The following is an 18,933-nucleotide window of genomic DNA, read 5'->3' on the forward strand; positions in this document are numbered from 1 at the left end:
GTCCCAGAGCAGCCGGATATGGATCCCTCCTTTCCACAGGTGGCCGGAATCCCAGTCTCCCCAGGAACTCTGCCTGTACTAACTTTCCAACCCAGTAGTTATGTGAGTCTCATGAAAGCACCATGAAATGTAGGTTTGTGTTCCCAGCGCAGGTCTCCGGAGCTAGGTATTCAGCAGTCCCAAGCCTTCCACTCCCTCCCTGCTCCGTTTCTCTTCCTCCCGCTGGTGAGCTGGGGTGTGGGAAGGGCTCGGGGCCCGCGGAGCCACAGCTCTGGTACGTTGCTCTGTTTGGTGAGGTCTGCTCTTTTCTCCAGGTGTGTGCAGTCTGACGCCATCCTCTTTCCTGTTGCTTTCTCAGGATTAGTTGCGCCAACTATATTTTCTAATTGTATCCAGTTTTAGGAGGAAGCCTCTGTCTCTCCTCTCACGCTGCCATCTTTCTAATTTAGTACTTTGATCTCTCCCATTTCAGACAAGTAGTAAGAACACTGAAAAGGAGTTATCTAGCATTAAAAGGTGAGTTTAAATTTCTCACCTTTGTTTTTCATTTTATGAGAATTTTAAGTTTTAAAGAGTATATGACGTAGGAAATTTGAAAATGTGGTGGAAAAAGATGCATACTATTTTCACCCTAACAACTGTTGTTTTTGTATATTTCCTTTCAGGTATTTGCATATGCACTACAACTAGGATATAACCTTCATGAATGCAGGGATTCTGTCTTAGTAACCAGACCTGTGTCTGGCACATAATATATATTCATTCAATGTTTAATGAATGAATGAAATGACATACATTTTTACTTAGTTATGTTCTAATGTATATACAATTTTGTGTTGTGATTTTCATTAACATGGTTTCATGTTACTAGACTCTTTAAATTTATTGAATAATTGCATAATCATTAAGCAGGTGGAATTTACTTAATCTCCTCTTACTCCCTTGGTATTTGGAATTGTTTTCTATTTAGTTTTGTGTGATTGTTTGTGTGCTTGTATTTGTTGAAGTGTGTATGTGTGATAGTGGATTATTTCCTTAGGATAGAGTCCAGAAGTGAAATTAGTGAGTCAAATATTATGGACATTTTCATAGCTTTTAGTATACATTGCTGAATTGTTTTCCAAGATTTCGTTTCTTCTGAAAACCTTATGTGAACTTCTCTGCCACTAGAAATATATACAAATGTGTATGTCTAACTGCAGCCTACCAGCTTTTATAAGTGAGAAGTAGTATCTATTGTTTAATTTGATTTCCTTAGTTGCCAAGAGGTTGAATTCATTTTCCCACATTTATTTTCTAATTGTGATTTTTCTTTTTTGAACCATGCTTTACTTATTTTGACTGTTGAGATTGGTTTTACTTCTAAAATTTAACTTTTTAATTTTCTCAGCTACAAAGCCAATTTAAGTGGCATGGTCATTAGTGAAGATACTGTTTGTAAAGTTACCAAAGGCTCAATAATCTCTATGGCTCTCCACCCATCAGAAATTAGAACTTTAGTGGCAGCTGGGGCCAAAACTGGCCAAGTTGGACTTTGGGATTTGGTAAGTTATTATTAATTTTTTGAAGATATTCATGTTTGCCTGAAGTAAATTGTCTGCAGGAGAATAGCCTAGAGCCATGTGTTTATAGATGTTATTTGAAATTTGTAGTTTTGTGCTTTGTGATTCTAAATTTTAGAAGTCTGGAGTAATTTTAATTTGCTTTATAGAACTTTCATTTTTTAGCTTGAGTATCACTGTTATCTGGGCATAACTTCCAAGAAACTTTATTACAACTGTAAATGTATATAAGGATTACACAAAGTTTTCAGCTTTCTCATTTTATTTAAAATATAGTTTCCAAGCTGGATCAAAATATTTTCCCAGGTGTCTGCTTAGGAAGATCCCAGTCATTTTTGATGAGTCAAAAATACAAATTGAATTCCATTCTTTGTACATATAACTCTGCATTGTTTGCTTTCAGTAGTTACAAAATTAAGAAAAGCCAAGTTAGTGTTTTCTGAATTTATTTTCTAATTGGGGAAGAAGAAAAAAGACATGAAAATGGAATAAGACAAGAATGCCCACTCATACCACTTTTATTCACCATAGCATTGGAAGTCCTAGACATAGCAATCATGCAAGAAAAAAAAATAAAAGGCATCCAGATTAGTAAGGAAGAAGTAAAAGGGTCAGTTTTGTGGATGACATGATACTGTATATAGAAAACCCTAAAGACTCTACCAAAGCACCAGTAGAATTAATACATGGATTCAGTAAAGTCACAGGATACAAAATCAACATATAGAAATCTCTTGCATATCTATATACAAATAATGAACTAACAGAAAGAGAAATTAAGAAGAGAGTACCATTTATAATCTTATCAAAAGGAGAAAAATATCTAGGAATAAATCTAACCAAGGAGGTGAAAGACCTGTACTCTGAACACTCTAAGAAACTGATGAAAGAAACTGAAGAAGACATAATTAAATGGAAAGCTATTCCATGCTTGTGGATAGGAAGAATTAGTATTGTTAAAATGGCCATATTGCCCAAAGCAATCTATAGTTTCGGTGCAATCCCTATCAAAATACCAACAGCATTTCTCACTGAACTAGAGCAAATAATCCTAAAATGAGTATGGAACCTCAAAAAACCTAAATAGCCCAAGCATTCTAGACAGAGAAGAACAAAGCTGGGGACTTCACGCTCCCCGATTTCAAGCTACCCTACAAAGCTACGATAATCAAATATATAGATCAATGGAACAGAATAGAGCACCCAGAAATAAACCCAGGCCTTCAAGGCCAATTAATACATGACAAAGGAGGCGAGAATATGCAATGGAGAAAAGATAGTCTCTTCAGTAAATGGTATTGGGAAAACTGGACAGCTACATGCAAAAGAGTGAAACTGGATCACTGTCTTACACTGTATGCAAAAATAAACTCAAAATGGATAAAGACCTAAATATAAGACCTGAAGCCAGAAAACTCCTAGAAGAAAACATAGGCAGTCAACTCTTAAACACCAGCATTAGTAACTCTTTTCTGGATGTGTCTTCACAGGCAAGGAAAACAGAAGCAAAAATAAACAAGTGGGACTACAACAAACTAAAAAGCTTCTGCACAGCAAAGGAAACCATCAACAAAATGAAAAGGCCATCTACTGCATGGGAGAATATATTTGTGAATGGTACCTCCAGTAAGGGGTTAATATCCAAAATATCCAAAGAACTCATACAACTCCATATCAAAAAAACCCAATGACCCAATTAAAATATGGGCAGAGGACCTGACTAGACACTTTTCCAAAGAAGACGTACTGATGTCCAACAGACACATGAAAGGATGCTCAACATCACTAATCATCGGGGAAATGCAAATCAAAACCACACTGAGATATCACCTCACACCAGTCACAATGGCTAATATCCACAAGACAAGACATAACAAGTGCTTGCAAGGACATGGGGAGAAGGGAATCTTTGTACACTGCTGGTGGGATTGCAAATTGGTGCAGCCACTATGGAAAGCAGTATAGAGGTTTTTGAAAAACTAAAAATAGAAATACTGTATGACCCAGCAATTCCACTTCTGGGAATTTACTCAAAGAAAACAAAATCACTTATCTAAAAAGATACATACACTCCTGTGTTTATCACAGCAGTCTTTGCAATAACCAAAATATGAAAACAACCTAAATGTCCATCAACAGATGAGTGGATAAAAAAGGTGTGGTACATAGATACAGTGGAATATTACTCAGCCATAAAAAGAATGCAGTCTTGTCACTAGCAGCAACATGGATGAACTCAGATGACATTGTGCTAGGTGAAGTAAGTGAGACAGAAAAAGACAAATATTATATGATTTCATTTATATGTGGAATCTAAAAACCAAAACACCCAACAAAACAAGCAATACAAAAATAGACTCATAACATGGAGAATAGGCTCGTGCTTACCATAGAGGAGAATGTGGGGGGATGGTGAAAAAAATGTGATAAGGGCAATTAATGGAGATGAAAAAACCAAGCTGATTGGGGTTACTAAGTAGATTTTTTTTTTGAAGAACATTATGTTTACTAGAGTCCCCCCTTCACCAAGTCCCCCCTCACAAACCCCATTACGGTCACTGTTCATCAGTGTAGTAAGATGTTGTAGAATCACTACTTGTCTTCTCTGTGTTGCACAGCCCTCCCTATTCCTCCCCCACACATTATACATGTTAATCGTAAGGCCCCCTTTCTTCTTCCCCACCCTTATCCCTCCCTTCCCTCTCATTCTCCCCTGTCCCTTTCCCTTTGGTAACTGTTAGTCCATTCTTGGGTTCTATGATTCTGCTGCTGTTTTGTTCCTTCAGTTTTTCTTTGTTCTTATTCTCCACATATGAGTGAAATCATTTGGTATTTATCTTTCTCTGCTTGGCTTATTTCACTGAGCATAATACGCTCTAGCTCCATCCATGTTGTTGCAAATGGTAGGATTTGTTTTCTTCTTATGGCTGAATAATATTCCATTGTGTATATGTACCACGTTTTCTTTATCTATTAATCTACTGATGGACACTTAGGTTGCTTCCATTTCTTGGCTATAGTAAATAGTGCTCCAATAAACATAGGGGTGCATATGTGTTTCTGAAACTGGGTTCCTGTGTTCTTAGGATAAATTCCTAGGAGTGGGATTCCTGGGTCAAATGGTATTTGTATTTTTAGTTTTATGAAGAACCTCCATACTGCTTTCCACAATGGTTGAACTAGTTAACATTCTCACCAGTAGTGTAGCAGGGTTCCCCTTTCTACGCATCCTTGCCAGCATTTGTTCTTAGTCTTTTCAATGCTGGCCATTGTTACTGGTGTGAGGTGATATCTCATTGTGGTTTTAATTCACATTTCTCTGATGACTAGTGATGTGGAGCATCTTTTTATGTGCCTGTTGGCCATCTGAATTTCTTCTTTGGGGAATTGTGTGTTCAGATCCTCTGCCCATTTTTTAATTGGATTATTTGCTTTTTGTTTGTTGAGGTGCATGAGCTCTTTATGTATTTTGGATGTCAACCCTTTATCAGATATGTCATTTATGAATATATTCTCCCATACTGTAGGATGTCTTTTTTTTTCTACTGAAGGTGTCCTTTGCTGTACAGAAGCTTTTCAGCTTGATATAGTATCACTTGTTCTTTTTTGCTTTTGTTTCCCTTGCCCGGGGAGATATGTTCATGAAGAAGTCGCTCATATTTATGTCGAAGAGATTTTTGCCTATATCTTTTTCTAAGACTTTTATGGTTTCATGACTTACATTCAGGTCTTTGATCCATTTCGAATTTACTTTTGTGTATGGGGTTAGGCAATTATCCAGTTTCATTCTCTTACATGTAGCTGTCCAGTTTTGCCAACATCAGCTGTTGAAGAGGCTGTCATTTCCCCATTGTATATCCATGGCTCCTTTATTGTATATTAATTGACCATATATGTTTGGGTTAATATCTGGACTCTCTATTCTGTTCCACTGGTCTATGGGTCTGTTCTTGTGCCAGTACCAAATTGTCTTGATTATTGTGGCTTTGTAGTAGAGCTTAAAGTTGGGAAGTGAGATCACCCCTGCTTTGTTCTTCCTTCTCAGGATTGCTTTGGTTATTCGGGGTCTTCTGTGGTTCCATATGAATTTTATAACTATTTGTTCCAGTTCTGATAGGGCGTCTTATCCGAGAAGTTAAAAAGAATGGGAATATAGAAACGACCATCGGTTTTGAAAATTGGGTACTATGAGCAGTTTGTCAGAATAGCTTCAACAATGGGTAAAGAAGAAACACAGACTTTATGAGATTAAAAAGGTATGGGATTAGGATGGCCAACATCCAATAGAGAAGAAGCAACAAATGCTAGCCAGCATGCGGAGAAAGAGGAACCCTCATATACTGTTGGGAATGTAAATTAGTTCAACCATTGTGGAAAGCAATATGGAGGTTCCTGAAAAAACTACAAATGGAAATACCATTTGACCCAGGAATTTCATTCCAGGAACCCCTTACCTAAAGAAAACAATATCCCTAATTCAAAAAGAGACATGCACCCCTATGTTTATCGCAACACTGTTTACGATAGCCAAGATACAGAAGTAACCTAAGTGTCCATCAGTAGATGAATGGCTAAAGAAGGTGTGGTACATCCACACAATGGAATATCATCTAGCCATAAAAATATAACAGATTCTACCATTTGCAACATGTGGTTGGAGCTAGATGGTATTATGCTTAGTGAAATAAGCCAGGTGGAGAAAGACAAGCAGCAAATGATTTCACTCATTTGTGGATTACATCAACAAAGCAAAACCAAAGGAAAAAACAGCAGCAGACTCACAGACTCCAAGAATGGACTAGAGGATACCAGAAGAGGGAGATTGGGGAGGATGGATGGGGAGGGAGAAGGGGATTAAGGGGCACTGTAATTAACACTCACAATATAGGTAGGTCATGGGGAAGGCGGTACAGCCCATAGAAGACAAGTAATGACTCTATAGAATCTTACTATGCTGGCAGACAGTGACTGCATTTGTGGAGGGGCACTTGATAATATGGGTGAATGTTGGAGCCACTATGTTAATGTGAAACCTTCATAAGATTGTGTATCAATGATATCTTAATTTTAAAGAAAGGTGTGGGATTGTTGGAGAAACAGAAGCAATGGATAAAGACTCTGATGAAGAAGTTTGGAAAGGACAAACAGTGTAGTCAAGTGAAGGTCTTTTCAGGGTGTGTTGGTCTGTACAGAGTAGAAGACATATAGAAAAATCTCTTTGTCATGTCTTTCCTGGGGACTCCAAAAATCTGTATTACTAAGTCTTCTCTATAGTCCAACATCTCTGTCAGCTTTATAATCTTCCAGGACACATGGCTATCTTATTGACAGATAGAGCAAGTCTTAAACTATTATTTTGGCTGTTCTGTGTTCACCCCCCAATTTTGCTAGTTTTCAAAAAATTGACTTGAAGTATAATTTACATATTACAAAGTCCTCACATTTTAAATGTACTATTCAGTGATTGTTTAACTATCACCATAAGCCAGTTTTAGAACATTTCATCATCACTATAGGATTCCTCTTGGCTACTTACATTCAATTTCCATTTCTGTCTTCATCCCTGGGCCAAGTTCCACAAATTTTCCCTTTTTGGATTCATACAAATAAAATGCAATATGTTGTCTTTTATGTTGGTTTCTTTCTCTTAGCATAATGTTTTCAAGGTTCATCTACGTTGTAGTGTGTACCAGTATGTCATTCTTGGTTTTTTAAATTGCTGAATAGTATTCCATTATTTGACTATACCACATTTTGTTTATCCCTTCATCAGTTGATATACAGTTGGGTTGTTTCCATTTTTGACTATTTTGAATAATGCTAGTATGAATGATTGTGTACATATTTTTGTGTAGATACATATTTTCATTTCTCTTGAGTAAATACCTGGGGATAGAACTGCTGGGTTTTATGGTAATTGGTTAACATTTTGAGAAACTGCCCAACTGCTTTCCAAAGTAGTTGCATCATTTTATATTCCCACTAACAATGTATGAGGGTTCCAGTTTCTTCATATGCTCACCAACATTTATTGTTGTCTGTCTCTTTGGTTATAACCTTTCTAGTGAGTGTGAAGTAGTATCTTTCTGTGGTTTTTTATTCAAGTATCATTGATATACAAATATAGTATTGATTTCAGGTGTATAACAGTGATTTGATGATTACATACATTATGAGATGTGAGCACAATATATAAGTGTACTTACCAACAACTATCACCATGCAAATACATTACAATATTATAAACAATATTCCACAAGTTGTACTTTTTGTCACTCTAACTCATCATGGTTTCGATTTGTATTTCCCTAATAACTAAATGATTTTGAGCATCTTTTGATACCATTTGTGTATTTTTGGCCAAATGGCTATTCAAGTCTTTTGTCAATTTTTTGTTGGGTTGTTTGTCTTATTTAGTTTTAAGAGGTCTTTTATATTCCATAAATATTTTATCAGACATGTTTTTGGCAAATATTTCTCCTAGTGTATGATTTATTTGTCTTTTTCATGTTCTTAAGGTTGTCTTTTGAAGTGCAGAAGTTTTGAATTTTGTTGAGGTCCAGTTTATCAGAATTTTAATGTACTGTGCTTTTGGTGTTATATCTAAGAAATCTCTGTCTGGCTCAAAATATTGAGTATATCTTCCTATTTTTTTTTTCTAGAAATTTTGTAGTGCTAACTTTCCCATTTGGTTTGCTGATCCATCTTGAGTTATTTTTTTTAATGGGAAACTCTATTCCCCATTGAATTGCCTTGATACTCCCTCAGTTTTCCTGTTAACTTTCTGTTAGATGCCTAGTCTCACCTAGAATCCAACGTTATCATTCATTCAATCATCCATTCATCCACTTATTCATTCCACACCTGAGTATTTTGTGATAAGTGCTATTTTAATGACTCCCCAGACATTAGACATTTGTGATCCAAGACTCTCTCTGTCTTCATAGAGGTTAGAATTTGGTGGCAAAGGCAGCATTAGTGAAATAATTCCCAAATGTCTAACTGCATGTTTGAAAAGTCAAGTGAAGGAAAAGTAATGCTTTGAAAACCTGTAATGGGGCCTGGACTAATTTAAAGGATCAGGAAGGTTTCCCTGAGGAAGTGAGAACTGAGTTGATATTTGAAAGTTAAGTAGGAGTCAACCAAATAAAGAAAGGCAATAGTATTTCAGGCAAGGGGAACAACATGTTAAGGACCTTAGGAGAGTGCATACTTGATACATTCAAGGACCTGAAGGGATGCCTGTGTGGCTGGAGCATAGATAGCAAAGGAATGAACAAAAGGGATGAATGGAATAGGAGGAGGCTGTAGAGGTGGGCAGAGACCAGATATAAGGTGTGTTAAGAATTTCTTTTTTTTTTTCAGTATGTTTTATTTTATTTTATTTTATTTTATTTTATTTTATTTTATTTTTTTTGAGAGGGCATCTCTCATATTTATTGATCAAATGGTCGTTAACAACAATAAAATTCTGTATAGGGGACTCAGTGCACAATCATTAATCAACCCCAAGCCTAATCTCAACAGTCTCCAATCTTCTGAAGCATAACGAACAAGTTCTTACATGGTGAACAAGTTCTTACATAGTGAATAAGTTCTTACATTCACTTATGAACAGTGCAAGGGCAGCCATATCACAGAAACTTTCCGTTTTGATCATGCATCATGAACTATAAACAATCAAGTCAGATATGATTATTCATTTGATTTTTATACTTGATTTATATGTGAATCCCACATTTCTCCCTTATTTATTTATTTAAAATAAAATGCTGAAGTGGTAGGTAGATGCAAGATTAAAGGTAGAAAACATAATTTAGTGCTGTAAGAGGGCAAATGTAGATGATCAGGTCTGTGCCTATAGACTAAGTATTAATCCAAGCTAGAAAAGGGCAACAAAACATCCACAGATGCAGAAGATTTCTCTCAAAACAGGGGGGGGGTGAGGTTCTAAGCCTCACCTCTGTTGATCCCCAATTTTTCACCTGATGGCCCCCCTGCGACTGTGCCTGTCTTAGGTTGTTCCTTCCTTGAGGAATCTTACCTGTCTCTGGGTAACTAGCCATCTTCCGGGGCCATACAGGGAAATGTAAAGTTGGTAAGTGAGAGAGAAAGCTAACCTTTTTTGAAAAGGTTAGCTTTTTACTTCTTTGCAGATTTATGCCCTGTGGCTTCTATGCCCAGCATTTGTCTTGAGGTATCTTTACCACTTGGAAGAATTATGATACATGGTAATTTTCGATATGAGGCACGAATTCTACTAAAGGGTTGTAATTAGGAAGGAAGAAGAAAAGCTAGAAGTAGCAGATGGAAGAAAACATGGGAAGATTGATTATTTCTTTGACATATCTTCTTGTAGAGTAGCATAAGCATGTGTAGGTTCTAACAAACTACTAATTAAATTGCATACACACATGAACAGAATAGGAATACAGATACATAACAAAAGAAGATCTACAATTACCAGCCATATCCAGTGAAACCAAGAAAACCAGTTAGGTACCCTAGGCATTTGTGAAAACTAATCAATAATATGATGGATATTGTCTAACTGAATTTGATTAGTTTGAGAAAAATCAGACAAATTAAAACAACACATTCCTGGGAACTGTTCACATCCCATATGTTTTTTTAACAGTAGATAGTCTATACGATTTTGGAGCACTGCAACTTGCACTTCTCCTAATTCTTGGTTGAATTCTGACAATATAGATCCAGTCAAATTTTTTTGTTTTATTGTATGCACAGGCCAGCTTAGACATCTCCTTCTTCATTCCAATGGCAAGTCCAGGAACCGGTGGGATGAATGCAGCTACAACTGCAACAGCCTCAGGATCTTTGTTGAAGTTTTTTGATGATCATTTTCTGGAATGACTCTCCCAGAGGATGTTGATGTTGGAAGTTCTTCTTCATATTGTATCTTAATTCATTTTCTGGGTAGCCAAATTAGGCTTTGATCCTCTGAATAAACACAAACAAACCTTTTGCCCACACTTTGATATGACCTTTATACCATTGTGAAGAAACTATTGGAGACCACCACACAGGAACTGCTTTTTTTTTTAAGAGAAAGAAATATCAGAAAAATGTACTTCCATAGCTGATCATCCGACACCCTTTAAAAGATCAAAACTAAGGATATGTAAAGCATGCATTAATTGTTGATTTGCAGTTAATTTTATCCTATCAGGGAGTAATCCTCCCCTTTTTTGTTATCATTAATCTACAATTACATGAAGAATATTATGTTTACTAGGCTCTCCCCTACATCATGTCCCCCCCCACAAACCCCATTACAGTCTCTGTCCATCAGCATAGCAAAATGTTGTAGAATCACTACTTGTCTTCTGTGTTGCACAGCCCTTCCCTTTCTCCCACCCCCACATTATACATGCTAATCATAATACCCCCTTTCTTATTCCCCGCCCTTATCCCTCCCTACCCTCCCATTCTCCCCAGCCTCTTTCCCTTTGGTAACTGTTAGTCCCTTCTTGGGTTCTGTGATTCTGCTGCTGTTTTGTTCCTTCAGTTTTTCCTTTGTTCTTATACTGTTGTGAGGTGATATCTCATTGTGGTTTTAATTTGCATTTCTCTGATAACTAGTGATGTGGAGCATCTTTCCATGTGTCTGTTGGCCATCTGTATTTCTTTTTTGGACAACTGTTCAGTTCCTCCGCCCATTTTTTTATTGGTTTATTTGCTTTTTGTTTGTTGAGGTGTGTGAGCTCTTTATATATTTTGGATGTCAAGCCTTTATCAGATCTGTCATTTATGAATATATTCTCCCATACTGTAGGGTATCTTTTTGTTCTATTGATGGTGTCCTTTGATGTACAGAAGCTTTTCAGCTTGATATAGTCCCACTTGTTCATTTTTGCTTTTGTTTTCTTTGCACGGGAGATATGTTCATGAAGAAGTTGCTCTTGTTTATGTCCAAGAGATTTTTGCCTATGTTTTTTTCTAAGAGTTTTATGATTTCATGACTTACATTCAGGTCTTTTGATCTATTTCGAATTTACTTTTGTGTATGGGGTAAGACAATGGTCCAGTTTCATTCTCTTACATGTAGCTGTCCAGTTTTGCCAGTACCATCTGTTGAAGAGACTGTCATTTTCCCATTGTATGTCCATGGCTCCTTTATTGAATATTAATTGACCATATATGTTTGGGTTAATTTCTGGAGTCTCTAATCTGTTCCACTGGTCTGTGGCTCTGTTCTTGTGCCAGTACCAAATTGTCTTGATTAATATGGCTTTGTAGTAGAGCTTGAAGTTGGGGAGTGAGATACCCCTCACTTTATTCTTCTTTCTCAGGATTTCTTTGGCTATTCGGGGTCTTTGGTGTTTCCATATGAATTTTTGAACCATTTGTTCCAGTTCGTTGAAGAATGTTGCTGGTAATTTGATAGGGATTGCATCAAATCTGTATATTGCTTTGAGCAGGATGGCCATTTTGACGATATTAATTCTTGCTAGCCAAGAGCATGGGATGAGTTTCCATTTGTTAGTGTCCTCTTTAATTTCTCTTAAGAGTGTCTTATTGTTTACAGAGTATAGGTCTTTCACTTCTTTGGTTTGGTTTATTCCTAGGTATTTTATTCTTTTTGTTGCAATTGTGAATGGAATTGTTTTCCTGATTTCTCTTTCTATTGGGTCATTGTTAGTGTATAGGAAAGCCACAGATTTCTGTGTGTTAATTTTGTATTCTGCAACTTTGCTGTATTCCAATATCAGTTCTAGTGGTTTTGAAGTGGAGACATTAGGGTTTTTTATGTACAATATCATGTCATCTGCAAATAGTAACAGTTTAACTTCTTCTTTACAAATCTTCATTCCTTGTATTTCTTTGTTTTGTCTAATTGCCGTGGCTAGGACCTCCAGTACTATGTTAAATAACAGTGGGGAGAATAGGCATCCCTGTCTTGTTCCTGATCTCAGAGGAAAAGCTTTCAAATTCTGGCTGTTCAGTATGATGTTAGCTGTGGTTTTATCATATATGGCCTTTATTATGTTGAGGTACTTGCCCTCTATACCCATTTTGCTGAGAGTTTTTATCATGAATGGATGTTGAATTTTGTCAAATGCTTACTCAGCATCTATGGAGATGATCATGTGGTTTTTGTCCATCTTATTGATGTGGTGGATGATGTTGATGGATTTTCGAATGTTGTACTATCCTTGCATCCCTGGGATGAATCCCACTTGGGCGTGGTGTATGATCCTTTTGATATATTTTTGAATTTGGTTTGCTAATATTTTATTGAGTAGTTTTGCATCTACATTCATTAGGGATATTGGTTTGTAATTTTCTTTTTCGGTGGGCTCTTTGCCTGGTTTTGTTATTAGGGTGATGCTGGCTTCATAGAATGAGTTTGAGAGTATTCCCTCCTCTTCTATTTTTTGGAAAACTTTAAGGAGAATGGGTATTATGTCTTCTCTGTATGTCTGATAAAATTCCAAGTAAATCCATCTGGCCCGGGGGTTTTGTTCTTGGGTAATTTTTTGATTACCGCTTCAATTTCTTTGCTCATAATTGGTTTGTTTAACTTTTGTGTTTCTTCCTTGGTGAGTCTTGGAAGGTTGTATTTTTCTAGGAAGTTGTCCATTTCTTCTAGGTTTTCCAGCTTGTTAGCATATAGGTTTTCATAGTAGTCTTTAATAATTCTTTGTATTTCTGTGGAGTCTGTCGTGATTTTTTCCGTTCTTGTTTCTGATTCTGTTGATGTGTGTTGATTCTCTTTTTCTCTTAATAAGTTTGGCTAGAGGCTTATCTATTTTGTTTATTTTCTCAAAGAACCAGCTCTTGGTTTCATTGATTTTTCTGTTGTTTTATTCTTCTCAATTTTGTTTATTTCTTCTCTGATCTTTATTATATCCCTCCTTCTGCTGACCTTAGGCCTCATTTGTTCTTCTTTTTCCAGTTTCGATAATTGTGATGTTAGACTATTCATTTGGGATTGTTCTTCCTTCTTTAAGTATGCCTGGATTGCTATATACTTTCCTCTTAAGACTGCTTTTGCTGTGTTCCACAGAAGTTTGGGCTTTGTGTTATTGTTGTTGTTATTTGTTTCCATATATTCCTTGATCTCTATTTTAATTTGTTCGTTGATCCATTCATTATTTAGGAGCATGTTGTTAAGCCTCCATCTGTTTGTGAGCCTTTTTGTTTTCTTTGTGCAGGTTATTTCTAGTTATATACGTTTGTGGTCTGAAAAGTTGGTTGGCAGGATTTCAAACTTTTTGAATTTACTGAGGCTCTTTTTGTGGCTTAGTATGTGGTCTATTTTGGAGAATGTTCCATGTGCACTTGAGAAGAATGTGTATCCTGTTGCTTTTGGATGTAGAGTTCTATAGATATCTGTTAGGTCCACCTGTTCTAGTGTGTTGTTCAGTGCCTCTGTGTCCTTACTTATTTTCTGTCCGGTGGATCTATCCTTTGGGGTGAGTGGCGTGTTAAAGTCTCCTAAAATGAATGTGTTGCATTCTATTTCCTCCTTTAGTTCTGTTAGTATTTGTTTCAGATATGCTGGTGCTCTTGTGTTCGGTGCATATATATTTATAATGGTTATATCCTTTTGTTGGACTGAGCCCTTTATCATTATGTAATGTCCTTCTTTATCTCTTGTTGCTTTCTTTGTTTTGAAGTCTATTTTGTCTGATAGTAGTACTGCAACCCCTGCTTTCTTCTCTCTGTTGTTTGCATGAAATATGTTTTTCCATCCTTTGACTTTTAGTCTGTGCATGTCTTTGGGTTTGAGGTGAGTTTCTTGTAAGCAACATATAGATGCGTCTTGCTTTTTTATCCATTCTCTTGCTCTGTGTCTTTTGATTGGTGCATTCAGTCCATTTACATTTAGGCTGACCATTGAAAGATATGTACTTATTGCCATTGCAGGCTTTAGATTTGTGGTTACCAAAGGTTCAAGGTTAGCTTCTTTAGTATCTTAGTGCCTATCTTAGCTTGCTTATTGAACTGTTATATGCACTGTCTGGAGATTCTTTTCTTCTCTCCCTTCTTATTTCTCCTCCTCCATTCTTTAGATGTTGGTTGTTTTATTCTGTGGTCTTTCATGTTTCCTTTAACTGCTTTTTGTGGATAGTTGATTTCATTTTTTGCCTTTAGTTAGTATTTGGTTGGTCTGCTTTCTTTGCTGTGATTTTATTTTCTCTGGTGACATTTGTTTTGTCTTAGGAGTGCTCCCGTCTAGAATAGTCCCTCTAAAATACCCTGTAGAGGTGGTTTGTGGGAGGAAAATTCCCTCAACTTTTGCCTGTCTGGGAGTTGTTTAATCCCCTTCTTCATATTTAAATGATAATCGTGCTGGATACAGTATTCTTGGTTTAAGGCTCTTCTGTTTCATTGCATTAAATATATCATGCCATTCTCTTCTGGCCTGTAAGGTTTCTGTTGAGAAGTCTGATGATAGCCTGATGGGTTTTCCTTTGTAGGTGACCTTTTTTCTGTCTCTGGCTGTCTTTAAAACTCTGTCCTTGTCCTTGATCTTTGCCATTTTAATTATTATGTGTCTTGGTGTTGTCCTCCTTGGGTCCTTTCTGTTGGGAGTTCTGTGTACTTCTGTGGTCTGATTGATTATTTCCTCCCCAGTTTGGGTAAGTTTTCAGCAATTATTTCTTCAAAGATACTTTCTATCCCTTTTTCTCTCTCTTCTTCTTCTCGTACCCCTATAATGCTGATATTGTTCCTTTTGGATTGGTCACACAATTCTCTTAATATTGTTTCATTCCTTGAGATCCTTTTATCTCTCTCTGTGTCAGCTTCTATGCGTTCCTCTTCTCTGGTTTCTATTCCATCAATGGCCTCTTGCATCTTATCCATTCTGCTTGTAAATGCTTACAAAGATTGTTTGACTTCTGTAATCTCCCTCTGGATGTCATCCCTATCTCTGTAGATTTCTCTGCATCTCCGTCAGCATGTTTATGATTTTTATTTTGATTTGTTTTTCAGGAAGACTGTTTAGGTCTATCTCCTTCTCAGGGGTTGACTCTGTCATCTTTGTCTATCTCAAATTCTGCCTTTTCATGGCGATAAAGATTGTTTGTGGAGCTGGCACAAGTGATGGCTGGGAGAACATCCCTTCTTGTTGGTTTGTGGCCTTTCTCTCCTGGGAGAACAGCGACCTCTAGTGGCTTGTGCTGGGCAGCTGCGCGCAGATGGGGCTTCTGATTCTTGCCCAGCTGCTATGGAGTTTATCTCCGCTGTTACCCTGGGCATGGCCTGCCTCAGGCTGCTGCTCCGATATGGCCGAGCCACGTCGGCGGGGAAATGGCCGGGAGGCTGTTTATCTCCATGAGGGGCCACTGAGCTGCCCTGCTATCCAGGGAGTTAGGGTGCCTGGAGTTTCCTGGGATTCCCTGCTGCTGGGCTGTTTCGCGGGATGCTTCCGTCCAGCTGTTGAGTCCCTGTCCCTTTAAGACTTTCAAAAAGCACTCGCTTTTCTTTGTCCCCAGGGCGCCGGCTGCAGGGACCCACTCACAGGTCTTACTGCCCTGTTTCCCTAGTATCTAGCACCCCACACACGCACTGTGTGTCTGTGCTCTGGTGTGGATGGCTAGGGCTGGCTATTTAGCAGTCCTGGGCTCCCTCTCCCTCCCCGCTCCAACTCCTCTCCTCCCACCCGGAGCTGGGGTGAGGGGTGCTCGGGTCTCGCTGGGCTGGGGCTTGTATCTTACCCCCTTCGCGAGGCGCTGGGTTCTCGCAGGTGTGGATGTAGTCTGGCTGTTGTCCTGTATCTTCTGGTCTCTCTTTTAGGAAGAGTTGTTTTTGTTGTATTTTCAAAAATATATATGGTTTTGGGAGGAGATTTCTGCTGCTCTACTCATGCCACCATCTTCGCTCCCCTTTAAGAATTTCTGTTTTTATCCTAAAGTAAATAGAAGCCATTGACTTGTTTTAAGCTGGTTCTTCCTGTATGAGATTTTTTCTGTATGAGTGACGAATAGGAAATTACTGCTAGTGGGAAATGGAGAAAATTGGGAAGTGGGGGAAAGTGAATAATAGAACTAACCCTTTACAAATGATATTTTCTTGGTCTGTGATATAAGTCACCTCTTCTAGTCCAACCCCACCAAGTAGGTGGTATGAATCCTGATATAAAATAATGAACAAAATCTCAGAGTCCAAGAAATTCCAACAAATACTATATACTGTTTCTGCTGAAACCAACTCTGTACCTCCATGCCCCTGCCCTGTCTTTCCTGCCCATAGAAAAGCTTGTCCTTTTCTGAGGGAAAAAATAAGCTAGTGTCAGATACTGGGAAGAGGAGTGAATATGCTATATGAGGGCAACTAGCATGGACAGAACAATTCACACATGATGAAAATGAAAAAAAAATGACATGGCAACTAGACAAACACTACCACAAAACAACAAAAGGATCTAGAGTGTGAAGACAAATCTAAATGAAAAAACATAACTCAAGTAAAGGAAGGAAATTCTCCTGGGTTTCTTTTCTTTAGGTTGTCGACCTGCAATGTTCAGTACGGAAGCGACTAGCCATATGTGATTGTTTGCATTTAATTTAATTAAAATAGAAAATTCAGTTCTCAGTTAAACAGTAGGCATATTTTAAGTGCTTAATAGCGACACATGACTAGTGGATACCATATTGGACGGTGCATACATATAACATGTTTGTCATCTCTGAAATTTCTTTTAGACAGTGCTAGGGAGCAAGTTAATAAATAACAACATAAATCTGGTGAAATAAGACTCAAAGATAATATTCTAAAGCAACAGAATGAGATGAAAAAGGAGATTGTAGAACTATGGAAATAAATTGAAAATAGGTGAAACTAATAAATTAGACAAAACCAAGGAACACAATAGACATTGCTGAAAATTAAATTACCAATATTAAAGGAAATATTTAAGGTCACCTCAAAGCAGATGAAATAAAACTTTAAGAGCAAGCAAATAGAAAAGGAAAGACAAAGATGACCTAATAAATGGAAAAGAAAATACTATGCAGAGAATTTTTCTGCAAAGATGGAATTGAGTTGGCAAATTGAATGTGTATACTATATCCTAGGAAAAATGGGAAACTAAAGGATAAAGAATTCTTCCAGCACACAAAAAAACTATATTCAAGGGGAAAATCCAGGATTGCCTCAATTTTTTACAGCAATATATCATGTAATGTCTATAAAGTTTTGAGGGAATTGTGGCCCTGGAATACTTACCCAGCCTGAGATACTATTCTAATGTAAAGGCAGCAGATAGGTATTCTTACATGTGAAAAAACTCAAGAAATTCAAGACCTACCAGTTCACTTGGAAAAAAACTACTTGGTAGCAAATGTTAGCCAGTTAATAGTAAATCCAAATTAAGATTTCAGGAACCGAGAAGCTGGACAAAAGAATTGGTGATGAGCATTGAATCCATTTAAATGCATAATATTAAACAGCTGTATGAATTACGATTACAGAATTGGATGTGAATGTTATCAACCTGCATAAAATACAAATAGTAATATAAGAAAATATAGAACTGGAGATCAGGGAGATTGGAGGAAGGGTGAGAATAATATTCTTATCAATAGAAAATGTCTAAAATTAAGACATAGTTGAAAAATGAAAAAGCGTAATGACTACAATTGCTTTATGTTTTATTCTTTTTCCTTTTTAGGAGGTATATCTTGCAAAGAAACATTCAAAGTTCAAAAATTCCTTCAGTTTGGTTTTCTTTTACTAATTCGAAGTGTGGTTAATTTAATGCTATTAAAAATGGCATATATAACATGGTCTTATTTTTTCTAAATTTCCTCTGTCATTCTATTTATATAAGTACATATAAAGATATCTATAATGGTCACTTAGTATTTTAATGATAATTTTGGTTAATTTTGGATTGGGATGATTTTTTAAAACTTTTGCTTTTGTGTATTTCTGTGTTGTTTGGGTTCTTTATAACAATGGAGAGTTTTATTTTTCTAAATAAAAGCAACAAGTGGGTATTTTTACATGTGAAAAAACTCAAGATAATTCAAGACCTGTCAGTTCATTTGGAACTAATAAAATTTAAATTTCTAAAATTCCTTTAGAAAAATAAAATATATATACACTATAAATGATTATGCCAAGATGTTAACAGTCGTTAACTCTGGGTAGGAGAAGGAGTGTGTGTGATTGTAAATTTTTTCTTTCCTTTTCTTACTCTCCTTCCCTCCCTTCCTCTCTCCCTTCCCTTCCCCTTCTCTCCCTTCCTCTGTCCCCTTTCCCTTCCCTTGCCTTCTTTTCCCTTCTTTTTTCTTCTCTTCTTTTTTTAAAAATTCTTCTGTTTATTTCAAAGTTTAAAATAAAAAGGAAGAAAACAAAAATGCCTGAGTATTTCAGAATAGACTCAGCCAGATTT

At 36.9% G+C, this 18,933-nt stretch overlaps 1 protein-coding gene across 2 annotated transcripts in view; it reads left to right on the plus strand.

The window, feature by feature from the left end:
* The window catches only part of WDR76 (WD repeat domain 76), an 85,681-nt gene that overhangs the window by 44,838 nt on the left and 21,910 nt on the right, over positions 1-18,933 (plus strand). The window contains exons 7-8 of one of the 2 annotated variants that reach the window (XM_037018802.2): positions 473-516; positions 1,391-1,544. The exons of the other annotated variant lie outside the window; for it this stretch is intronic. Of the exons in view, the coding sequence (XP_036874697.1) occupies positions 473-516; positions 1,391-1,544 (198 nt within the window). The remainder of the gene's footprint in view (positions 1-472; positions 517-1,390; positions 1,545-18,933) is intronic. 2 annotated transcript variants of the gene reach the window in all.

This window comes from Manis javanica, chromosome 8, assembly GCF_040802235.1.
Source record: "Manis javanica isolate MJ-LG chromosome 8, MJ_LKY, whole genome shotgun sequence".
NCBI lineage: Eukaryota > Metazoa > Chordata > Mammalia > Pholidota > Manidae > Manis > Manis javanica.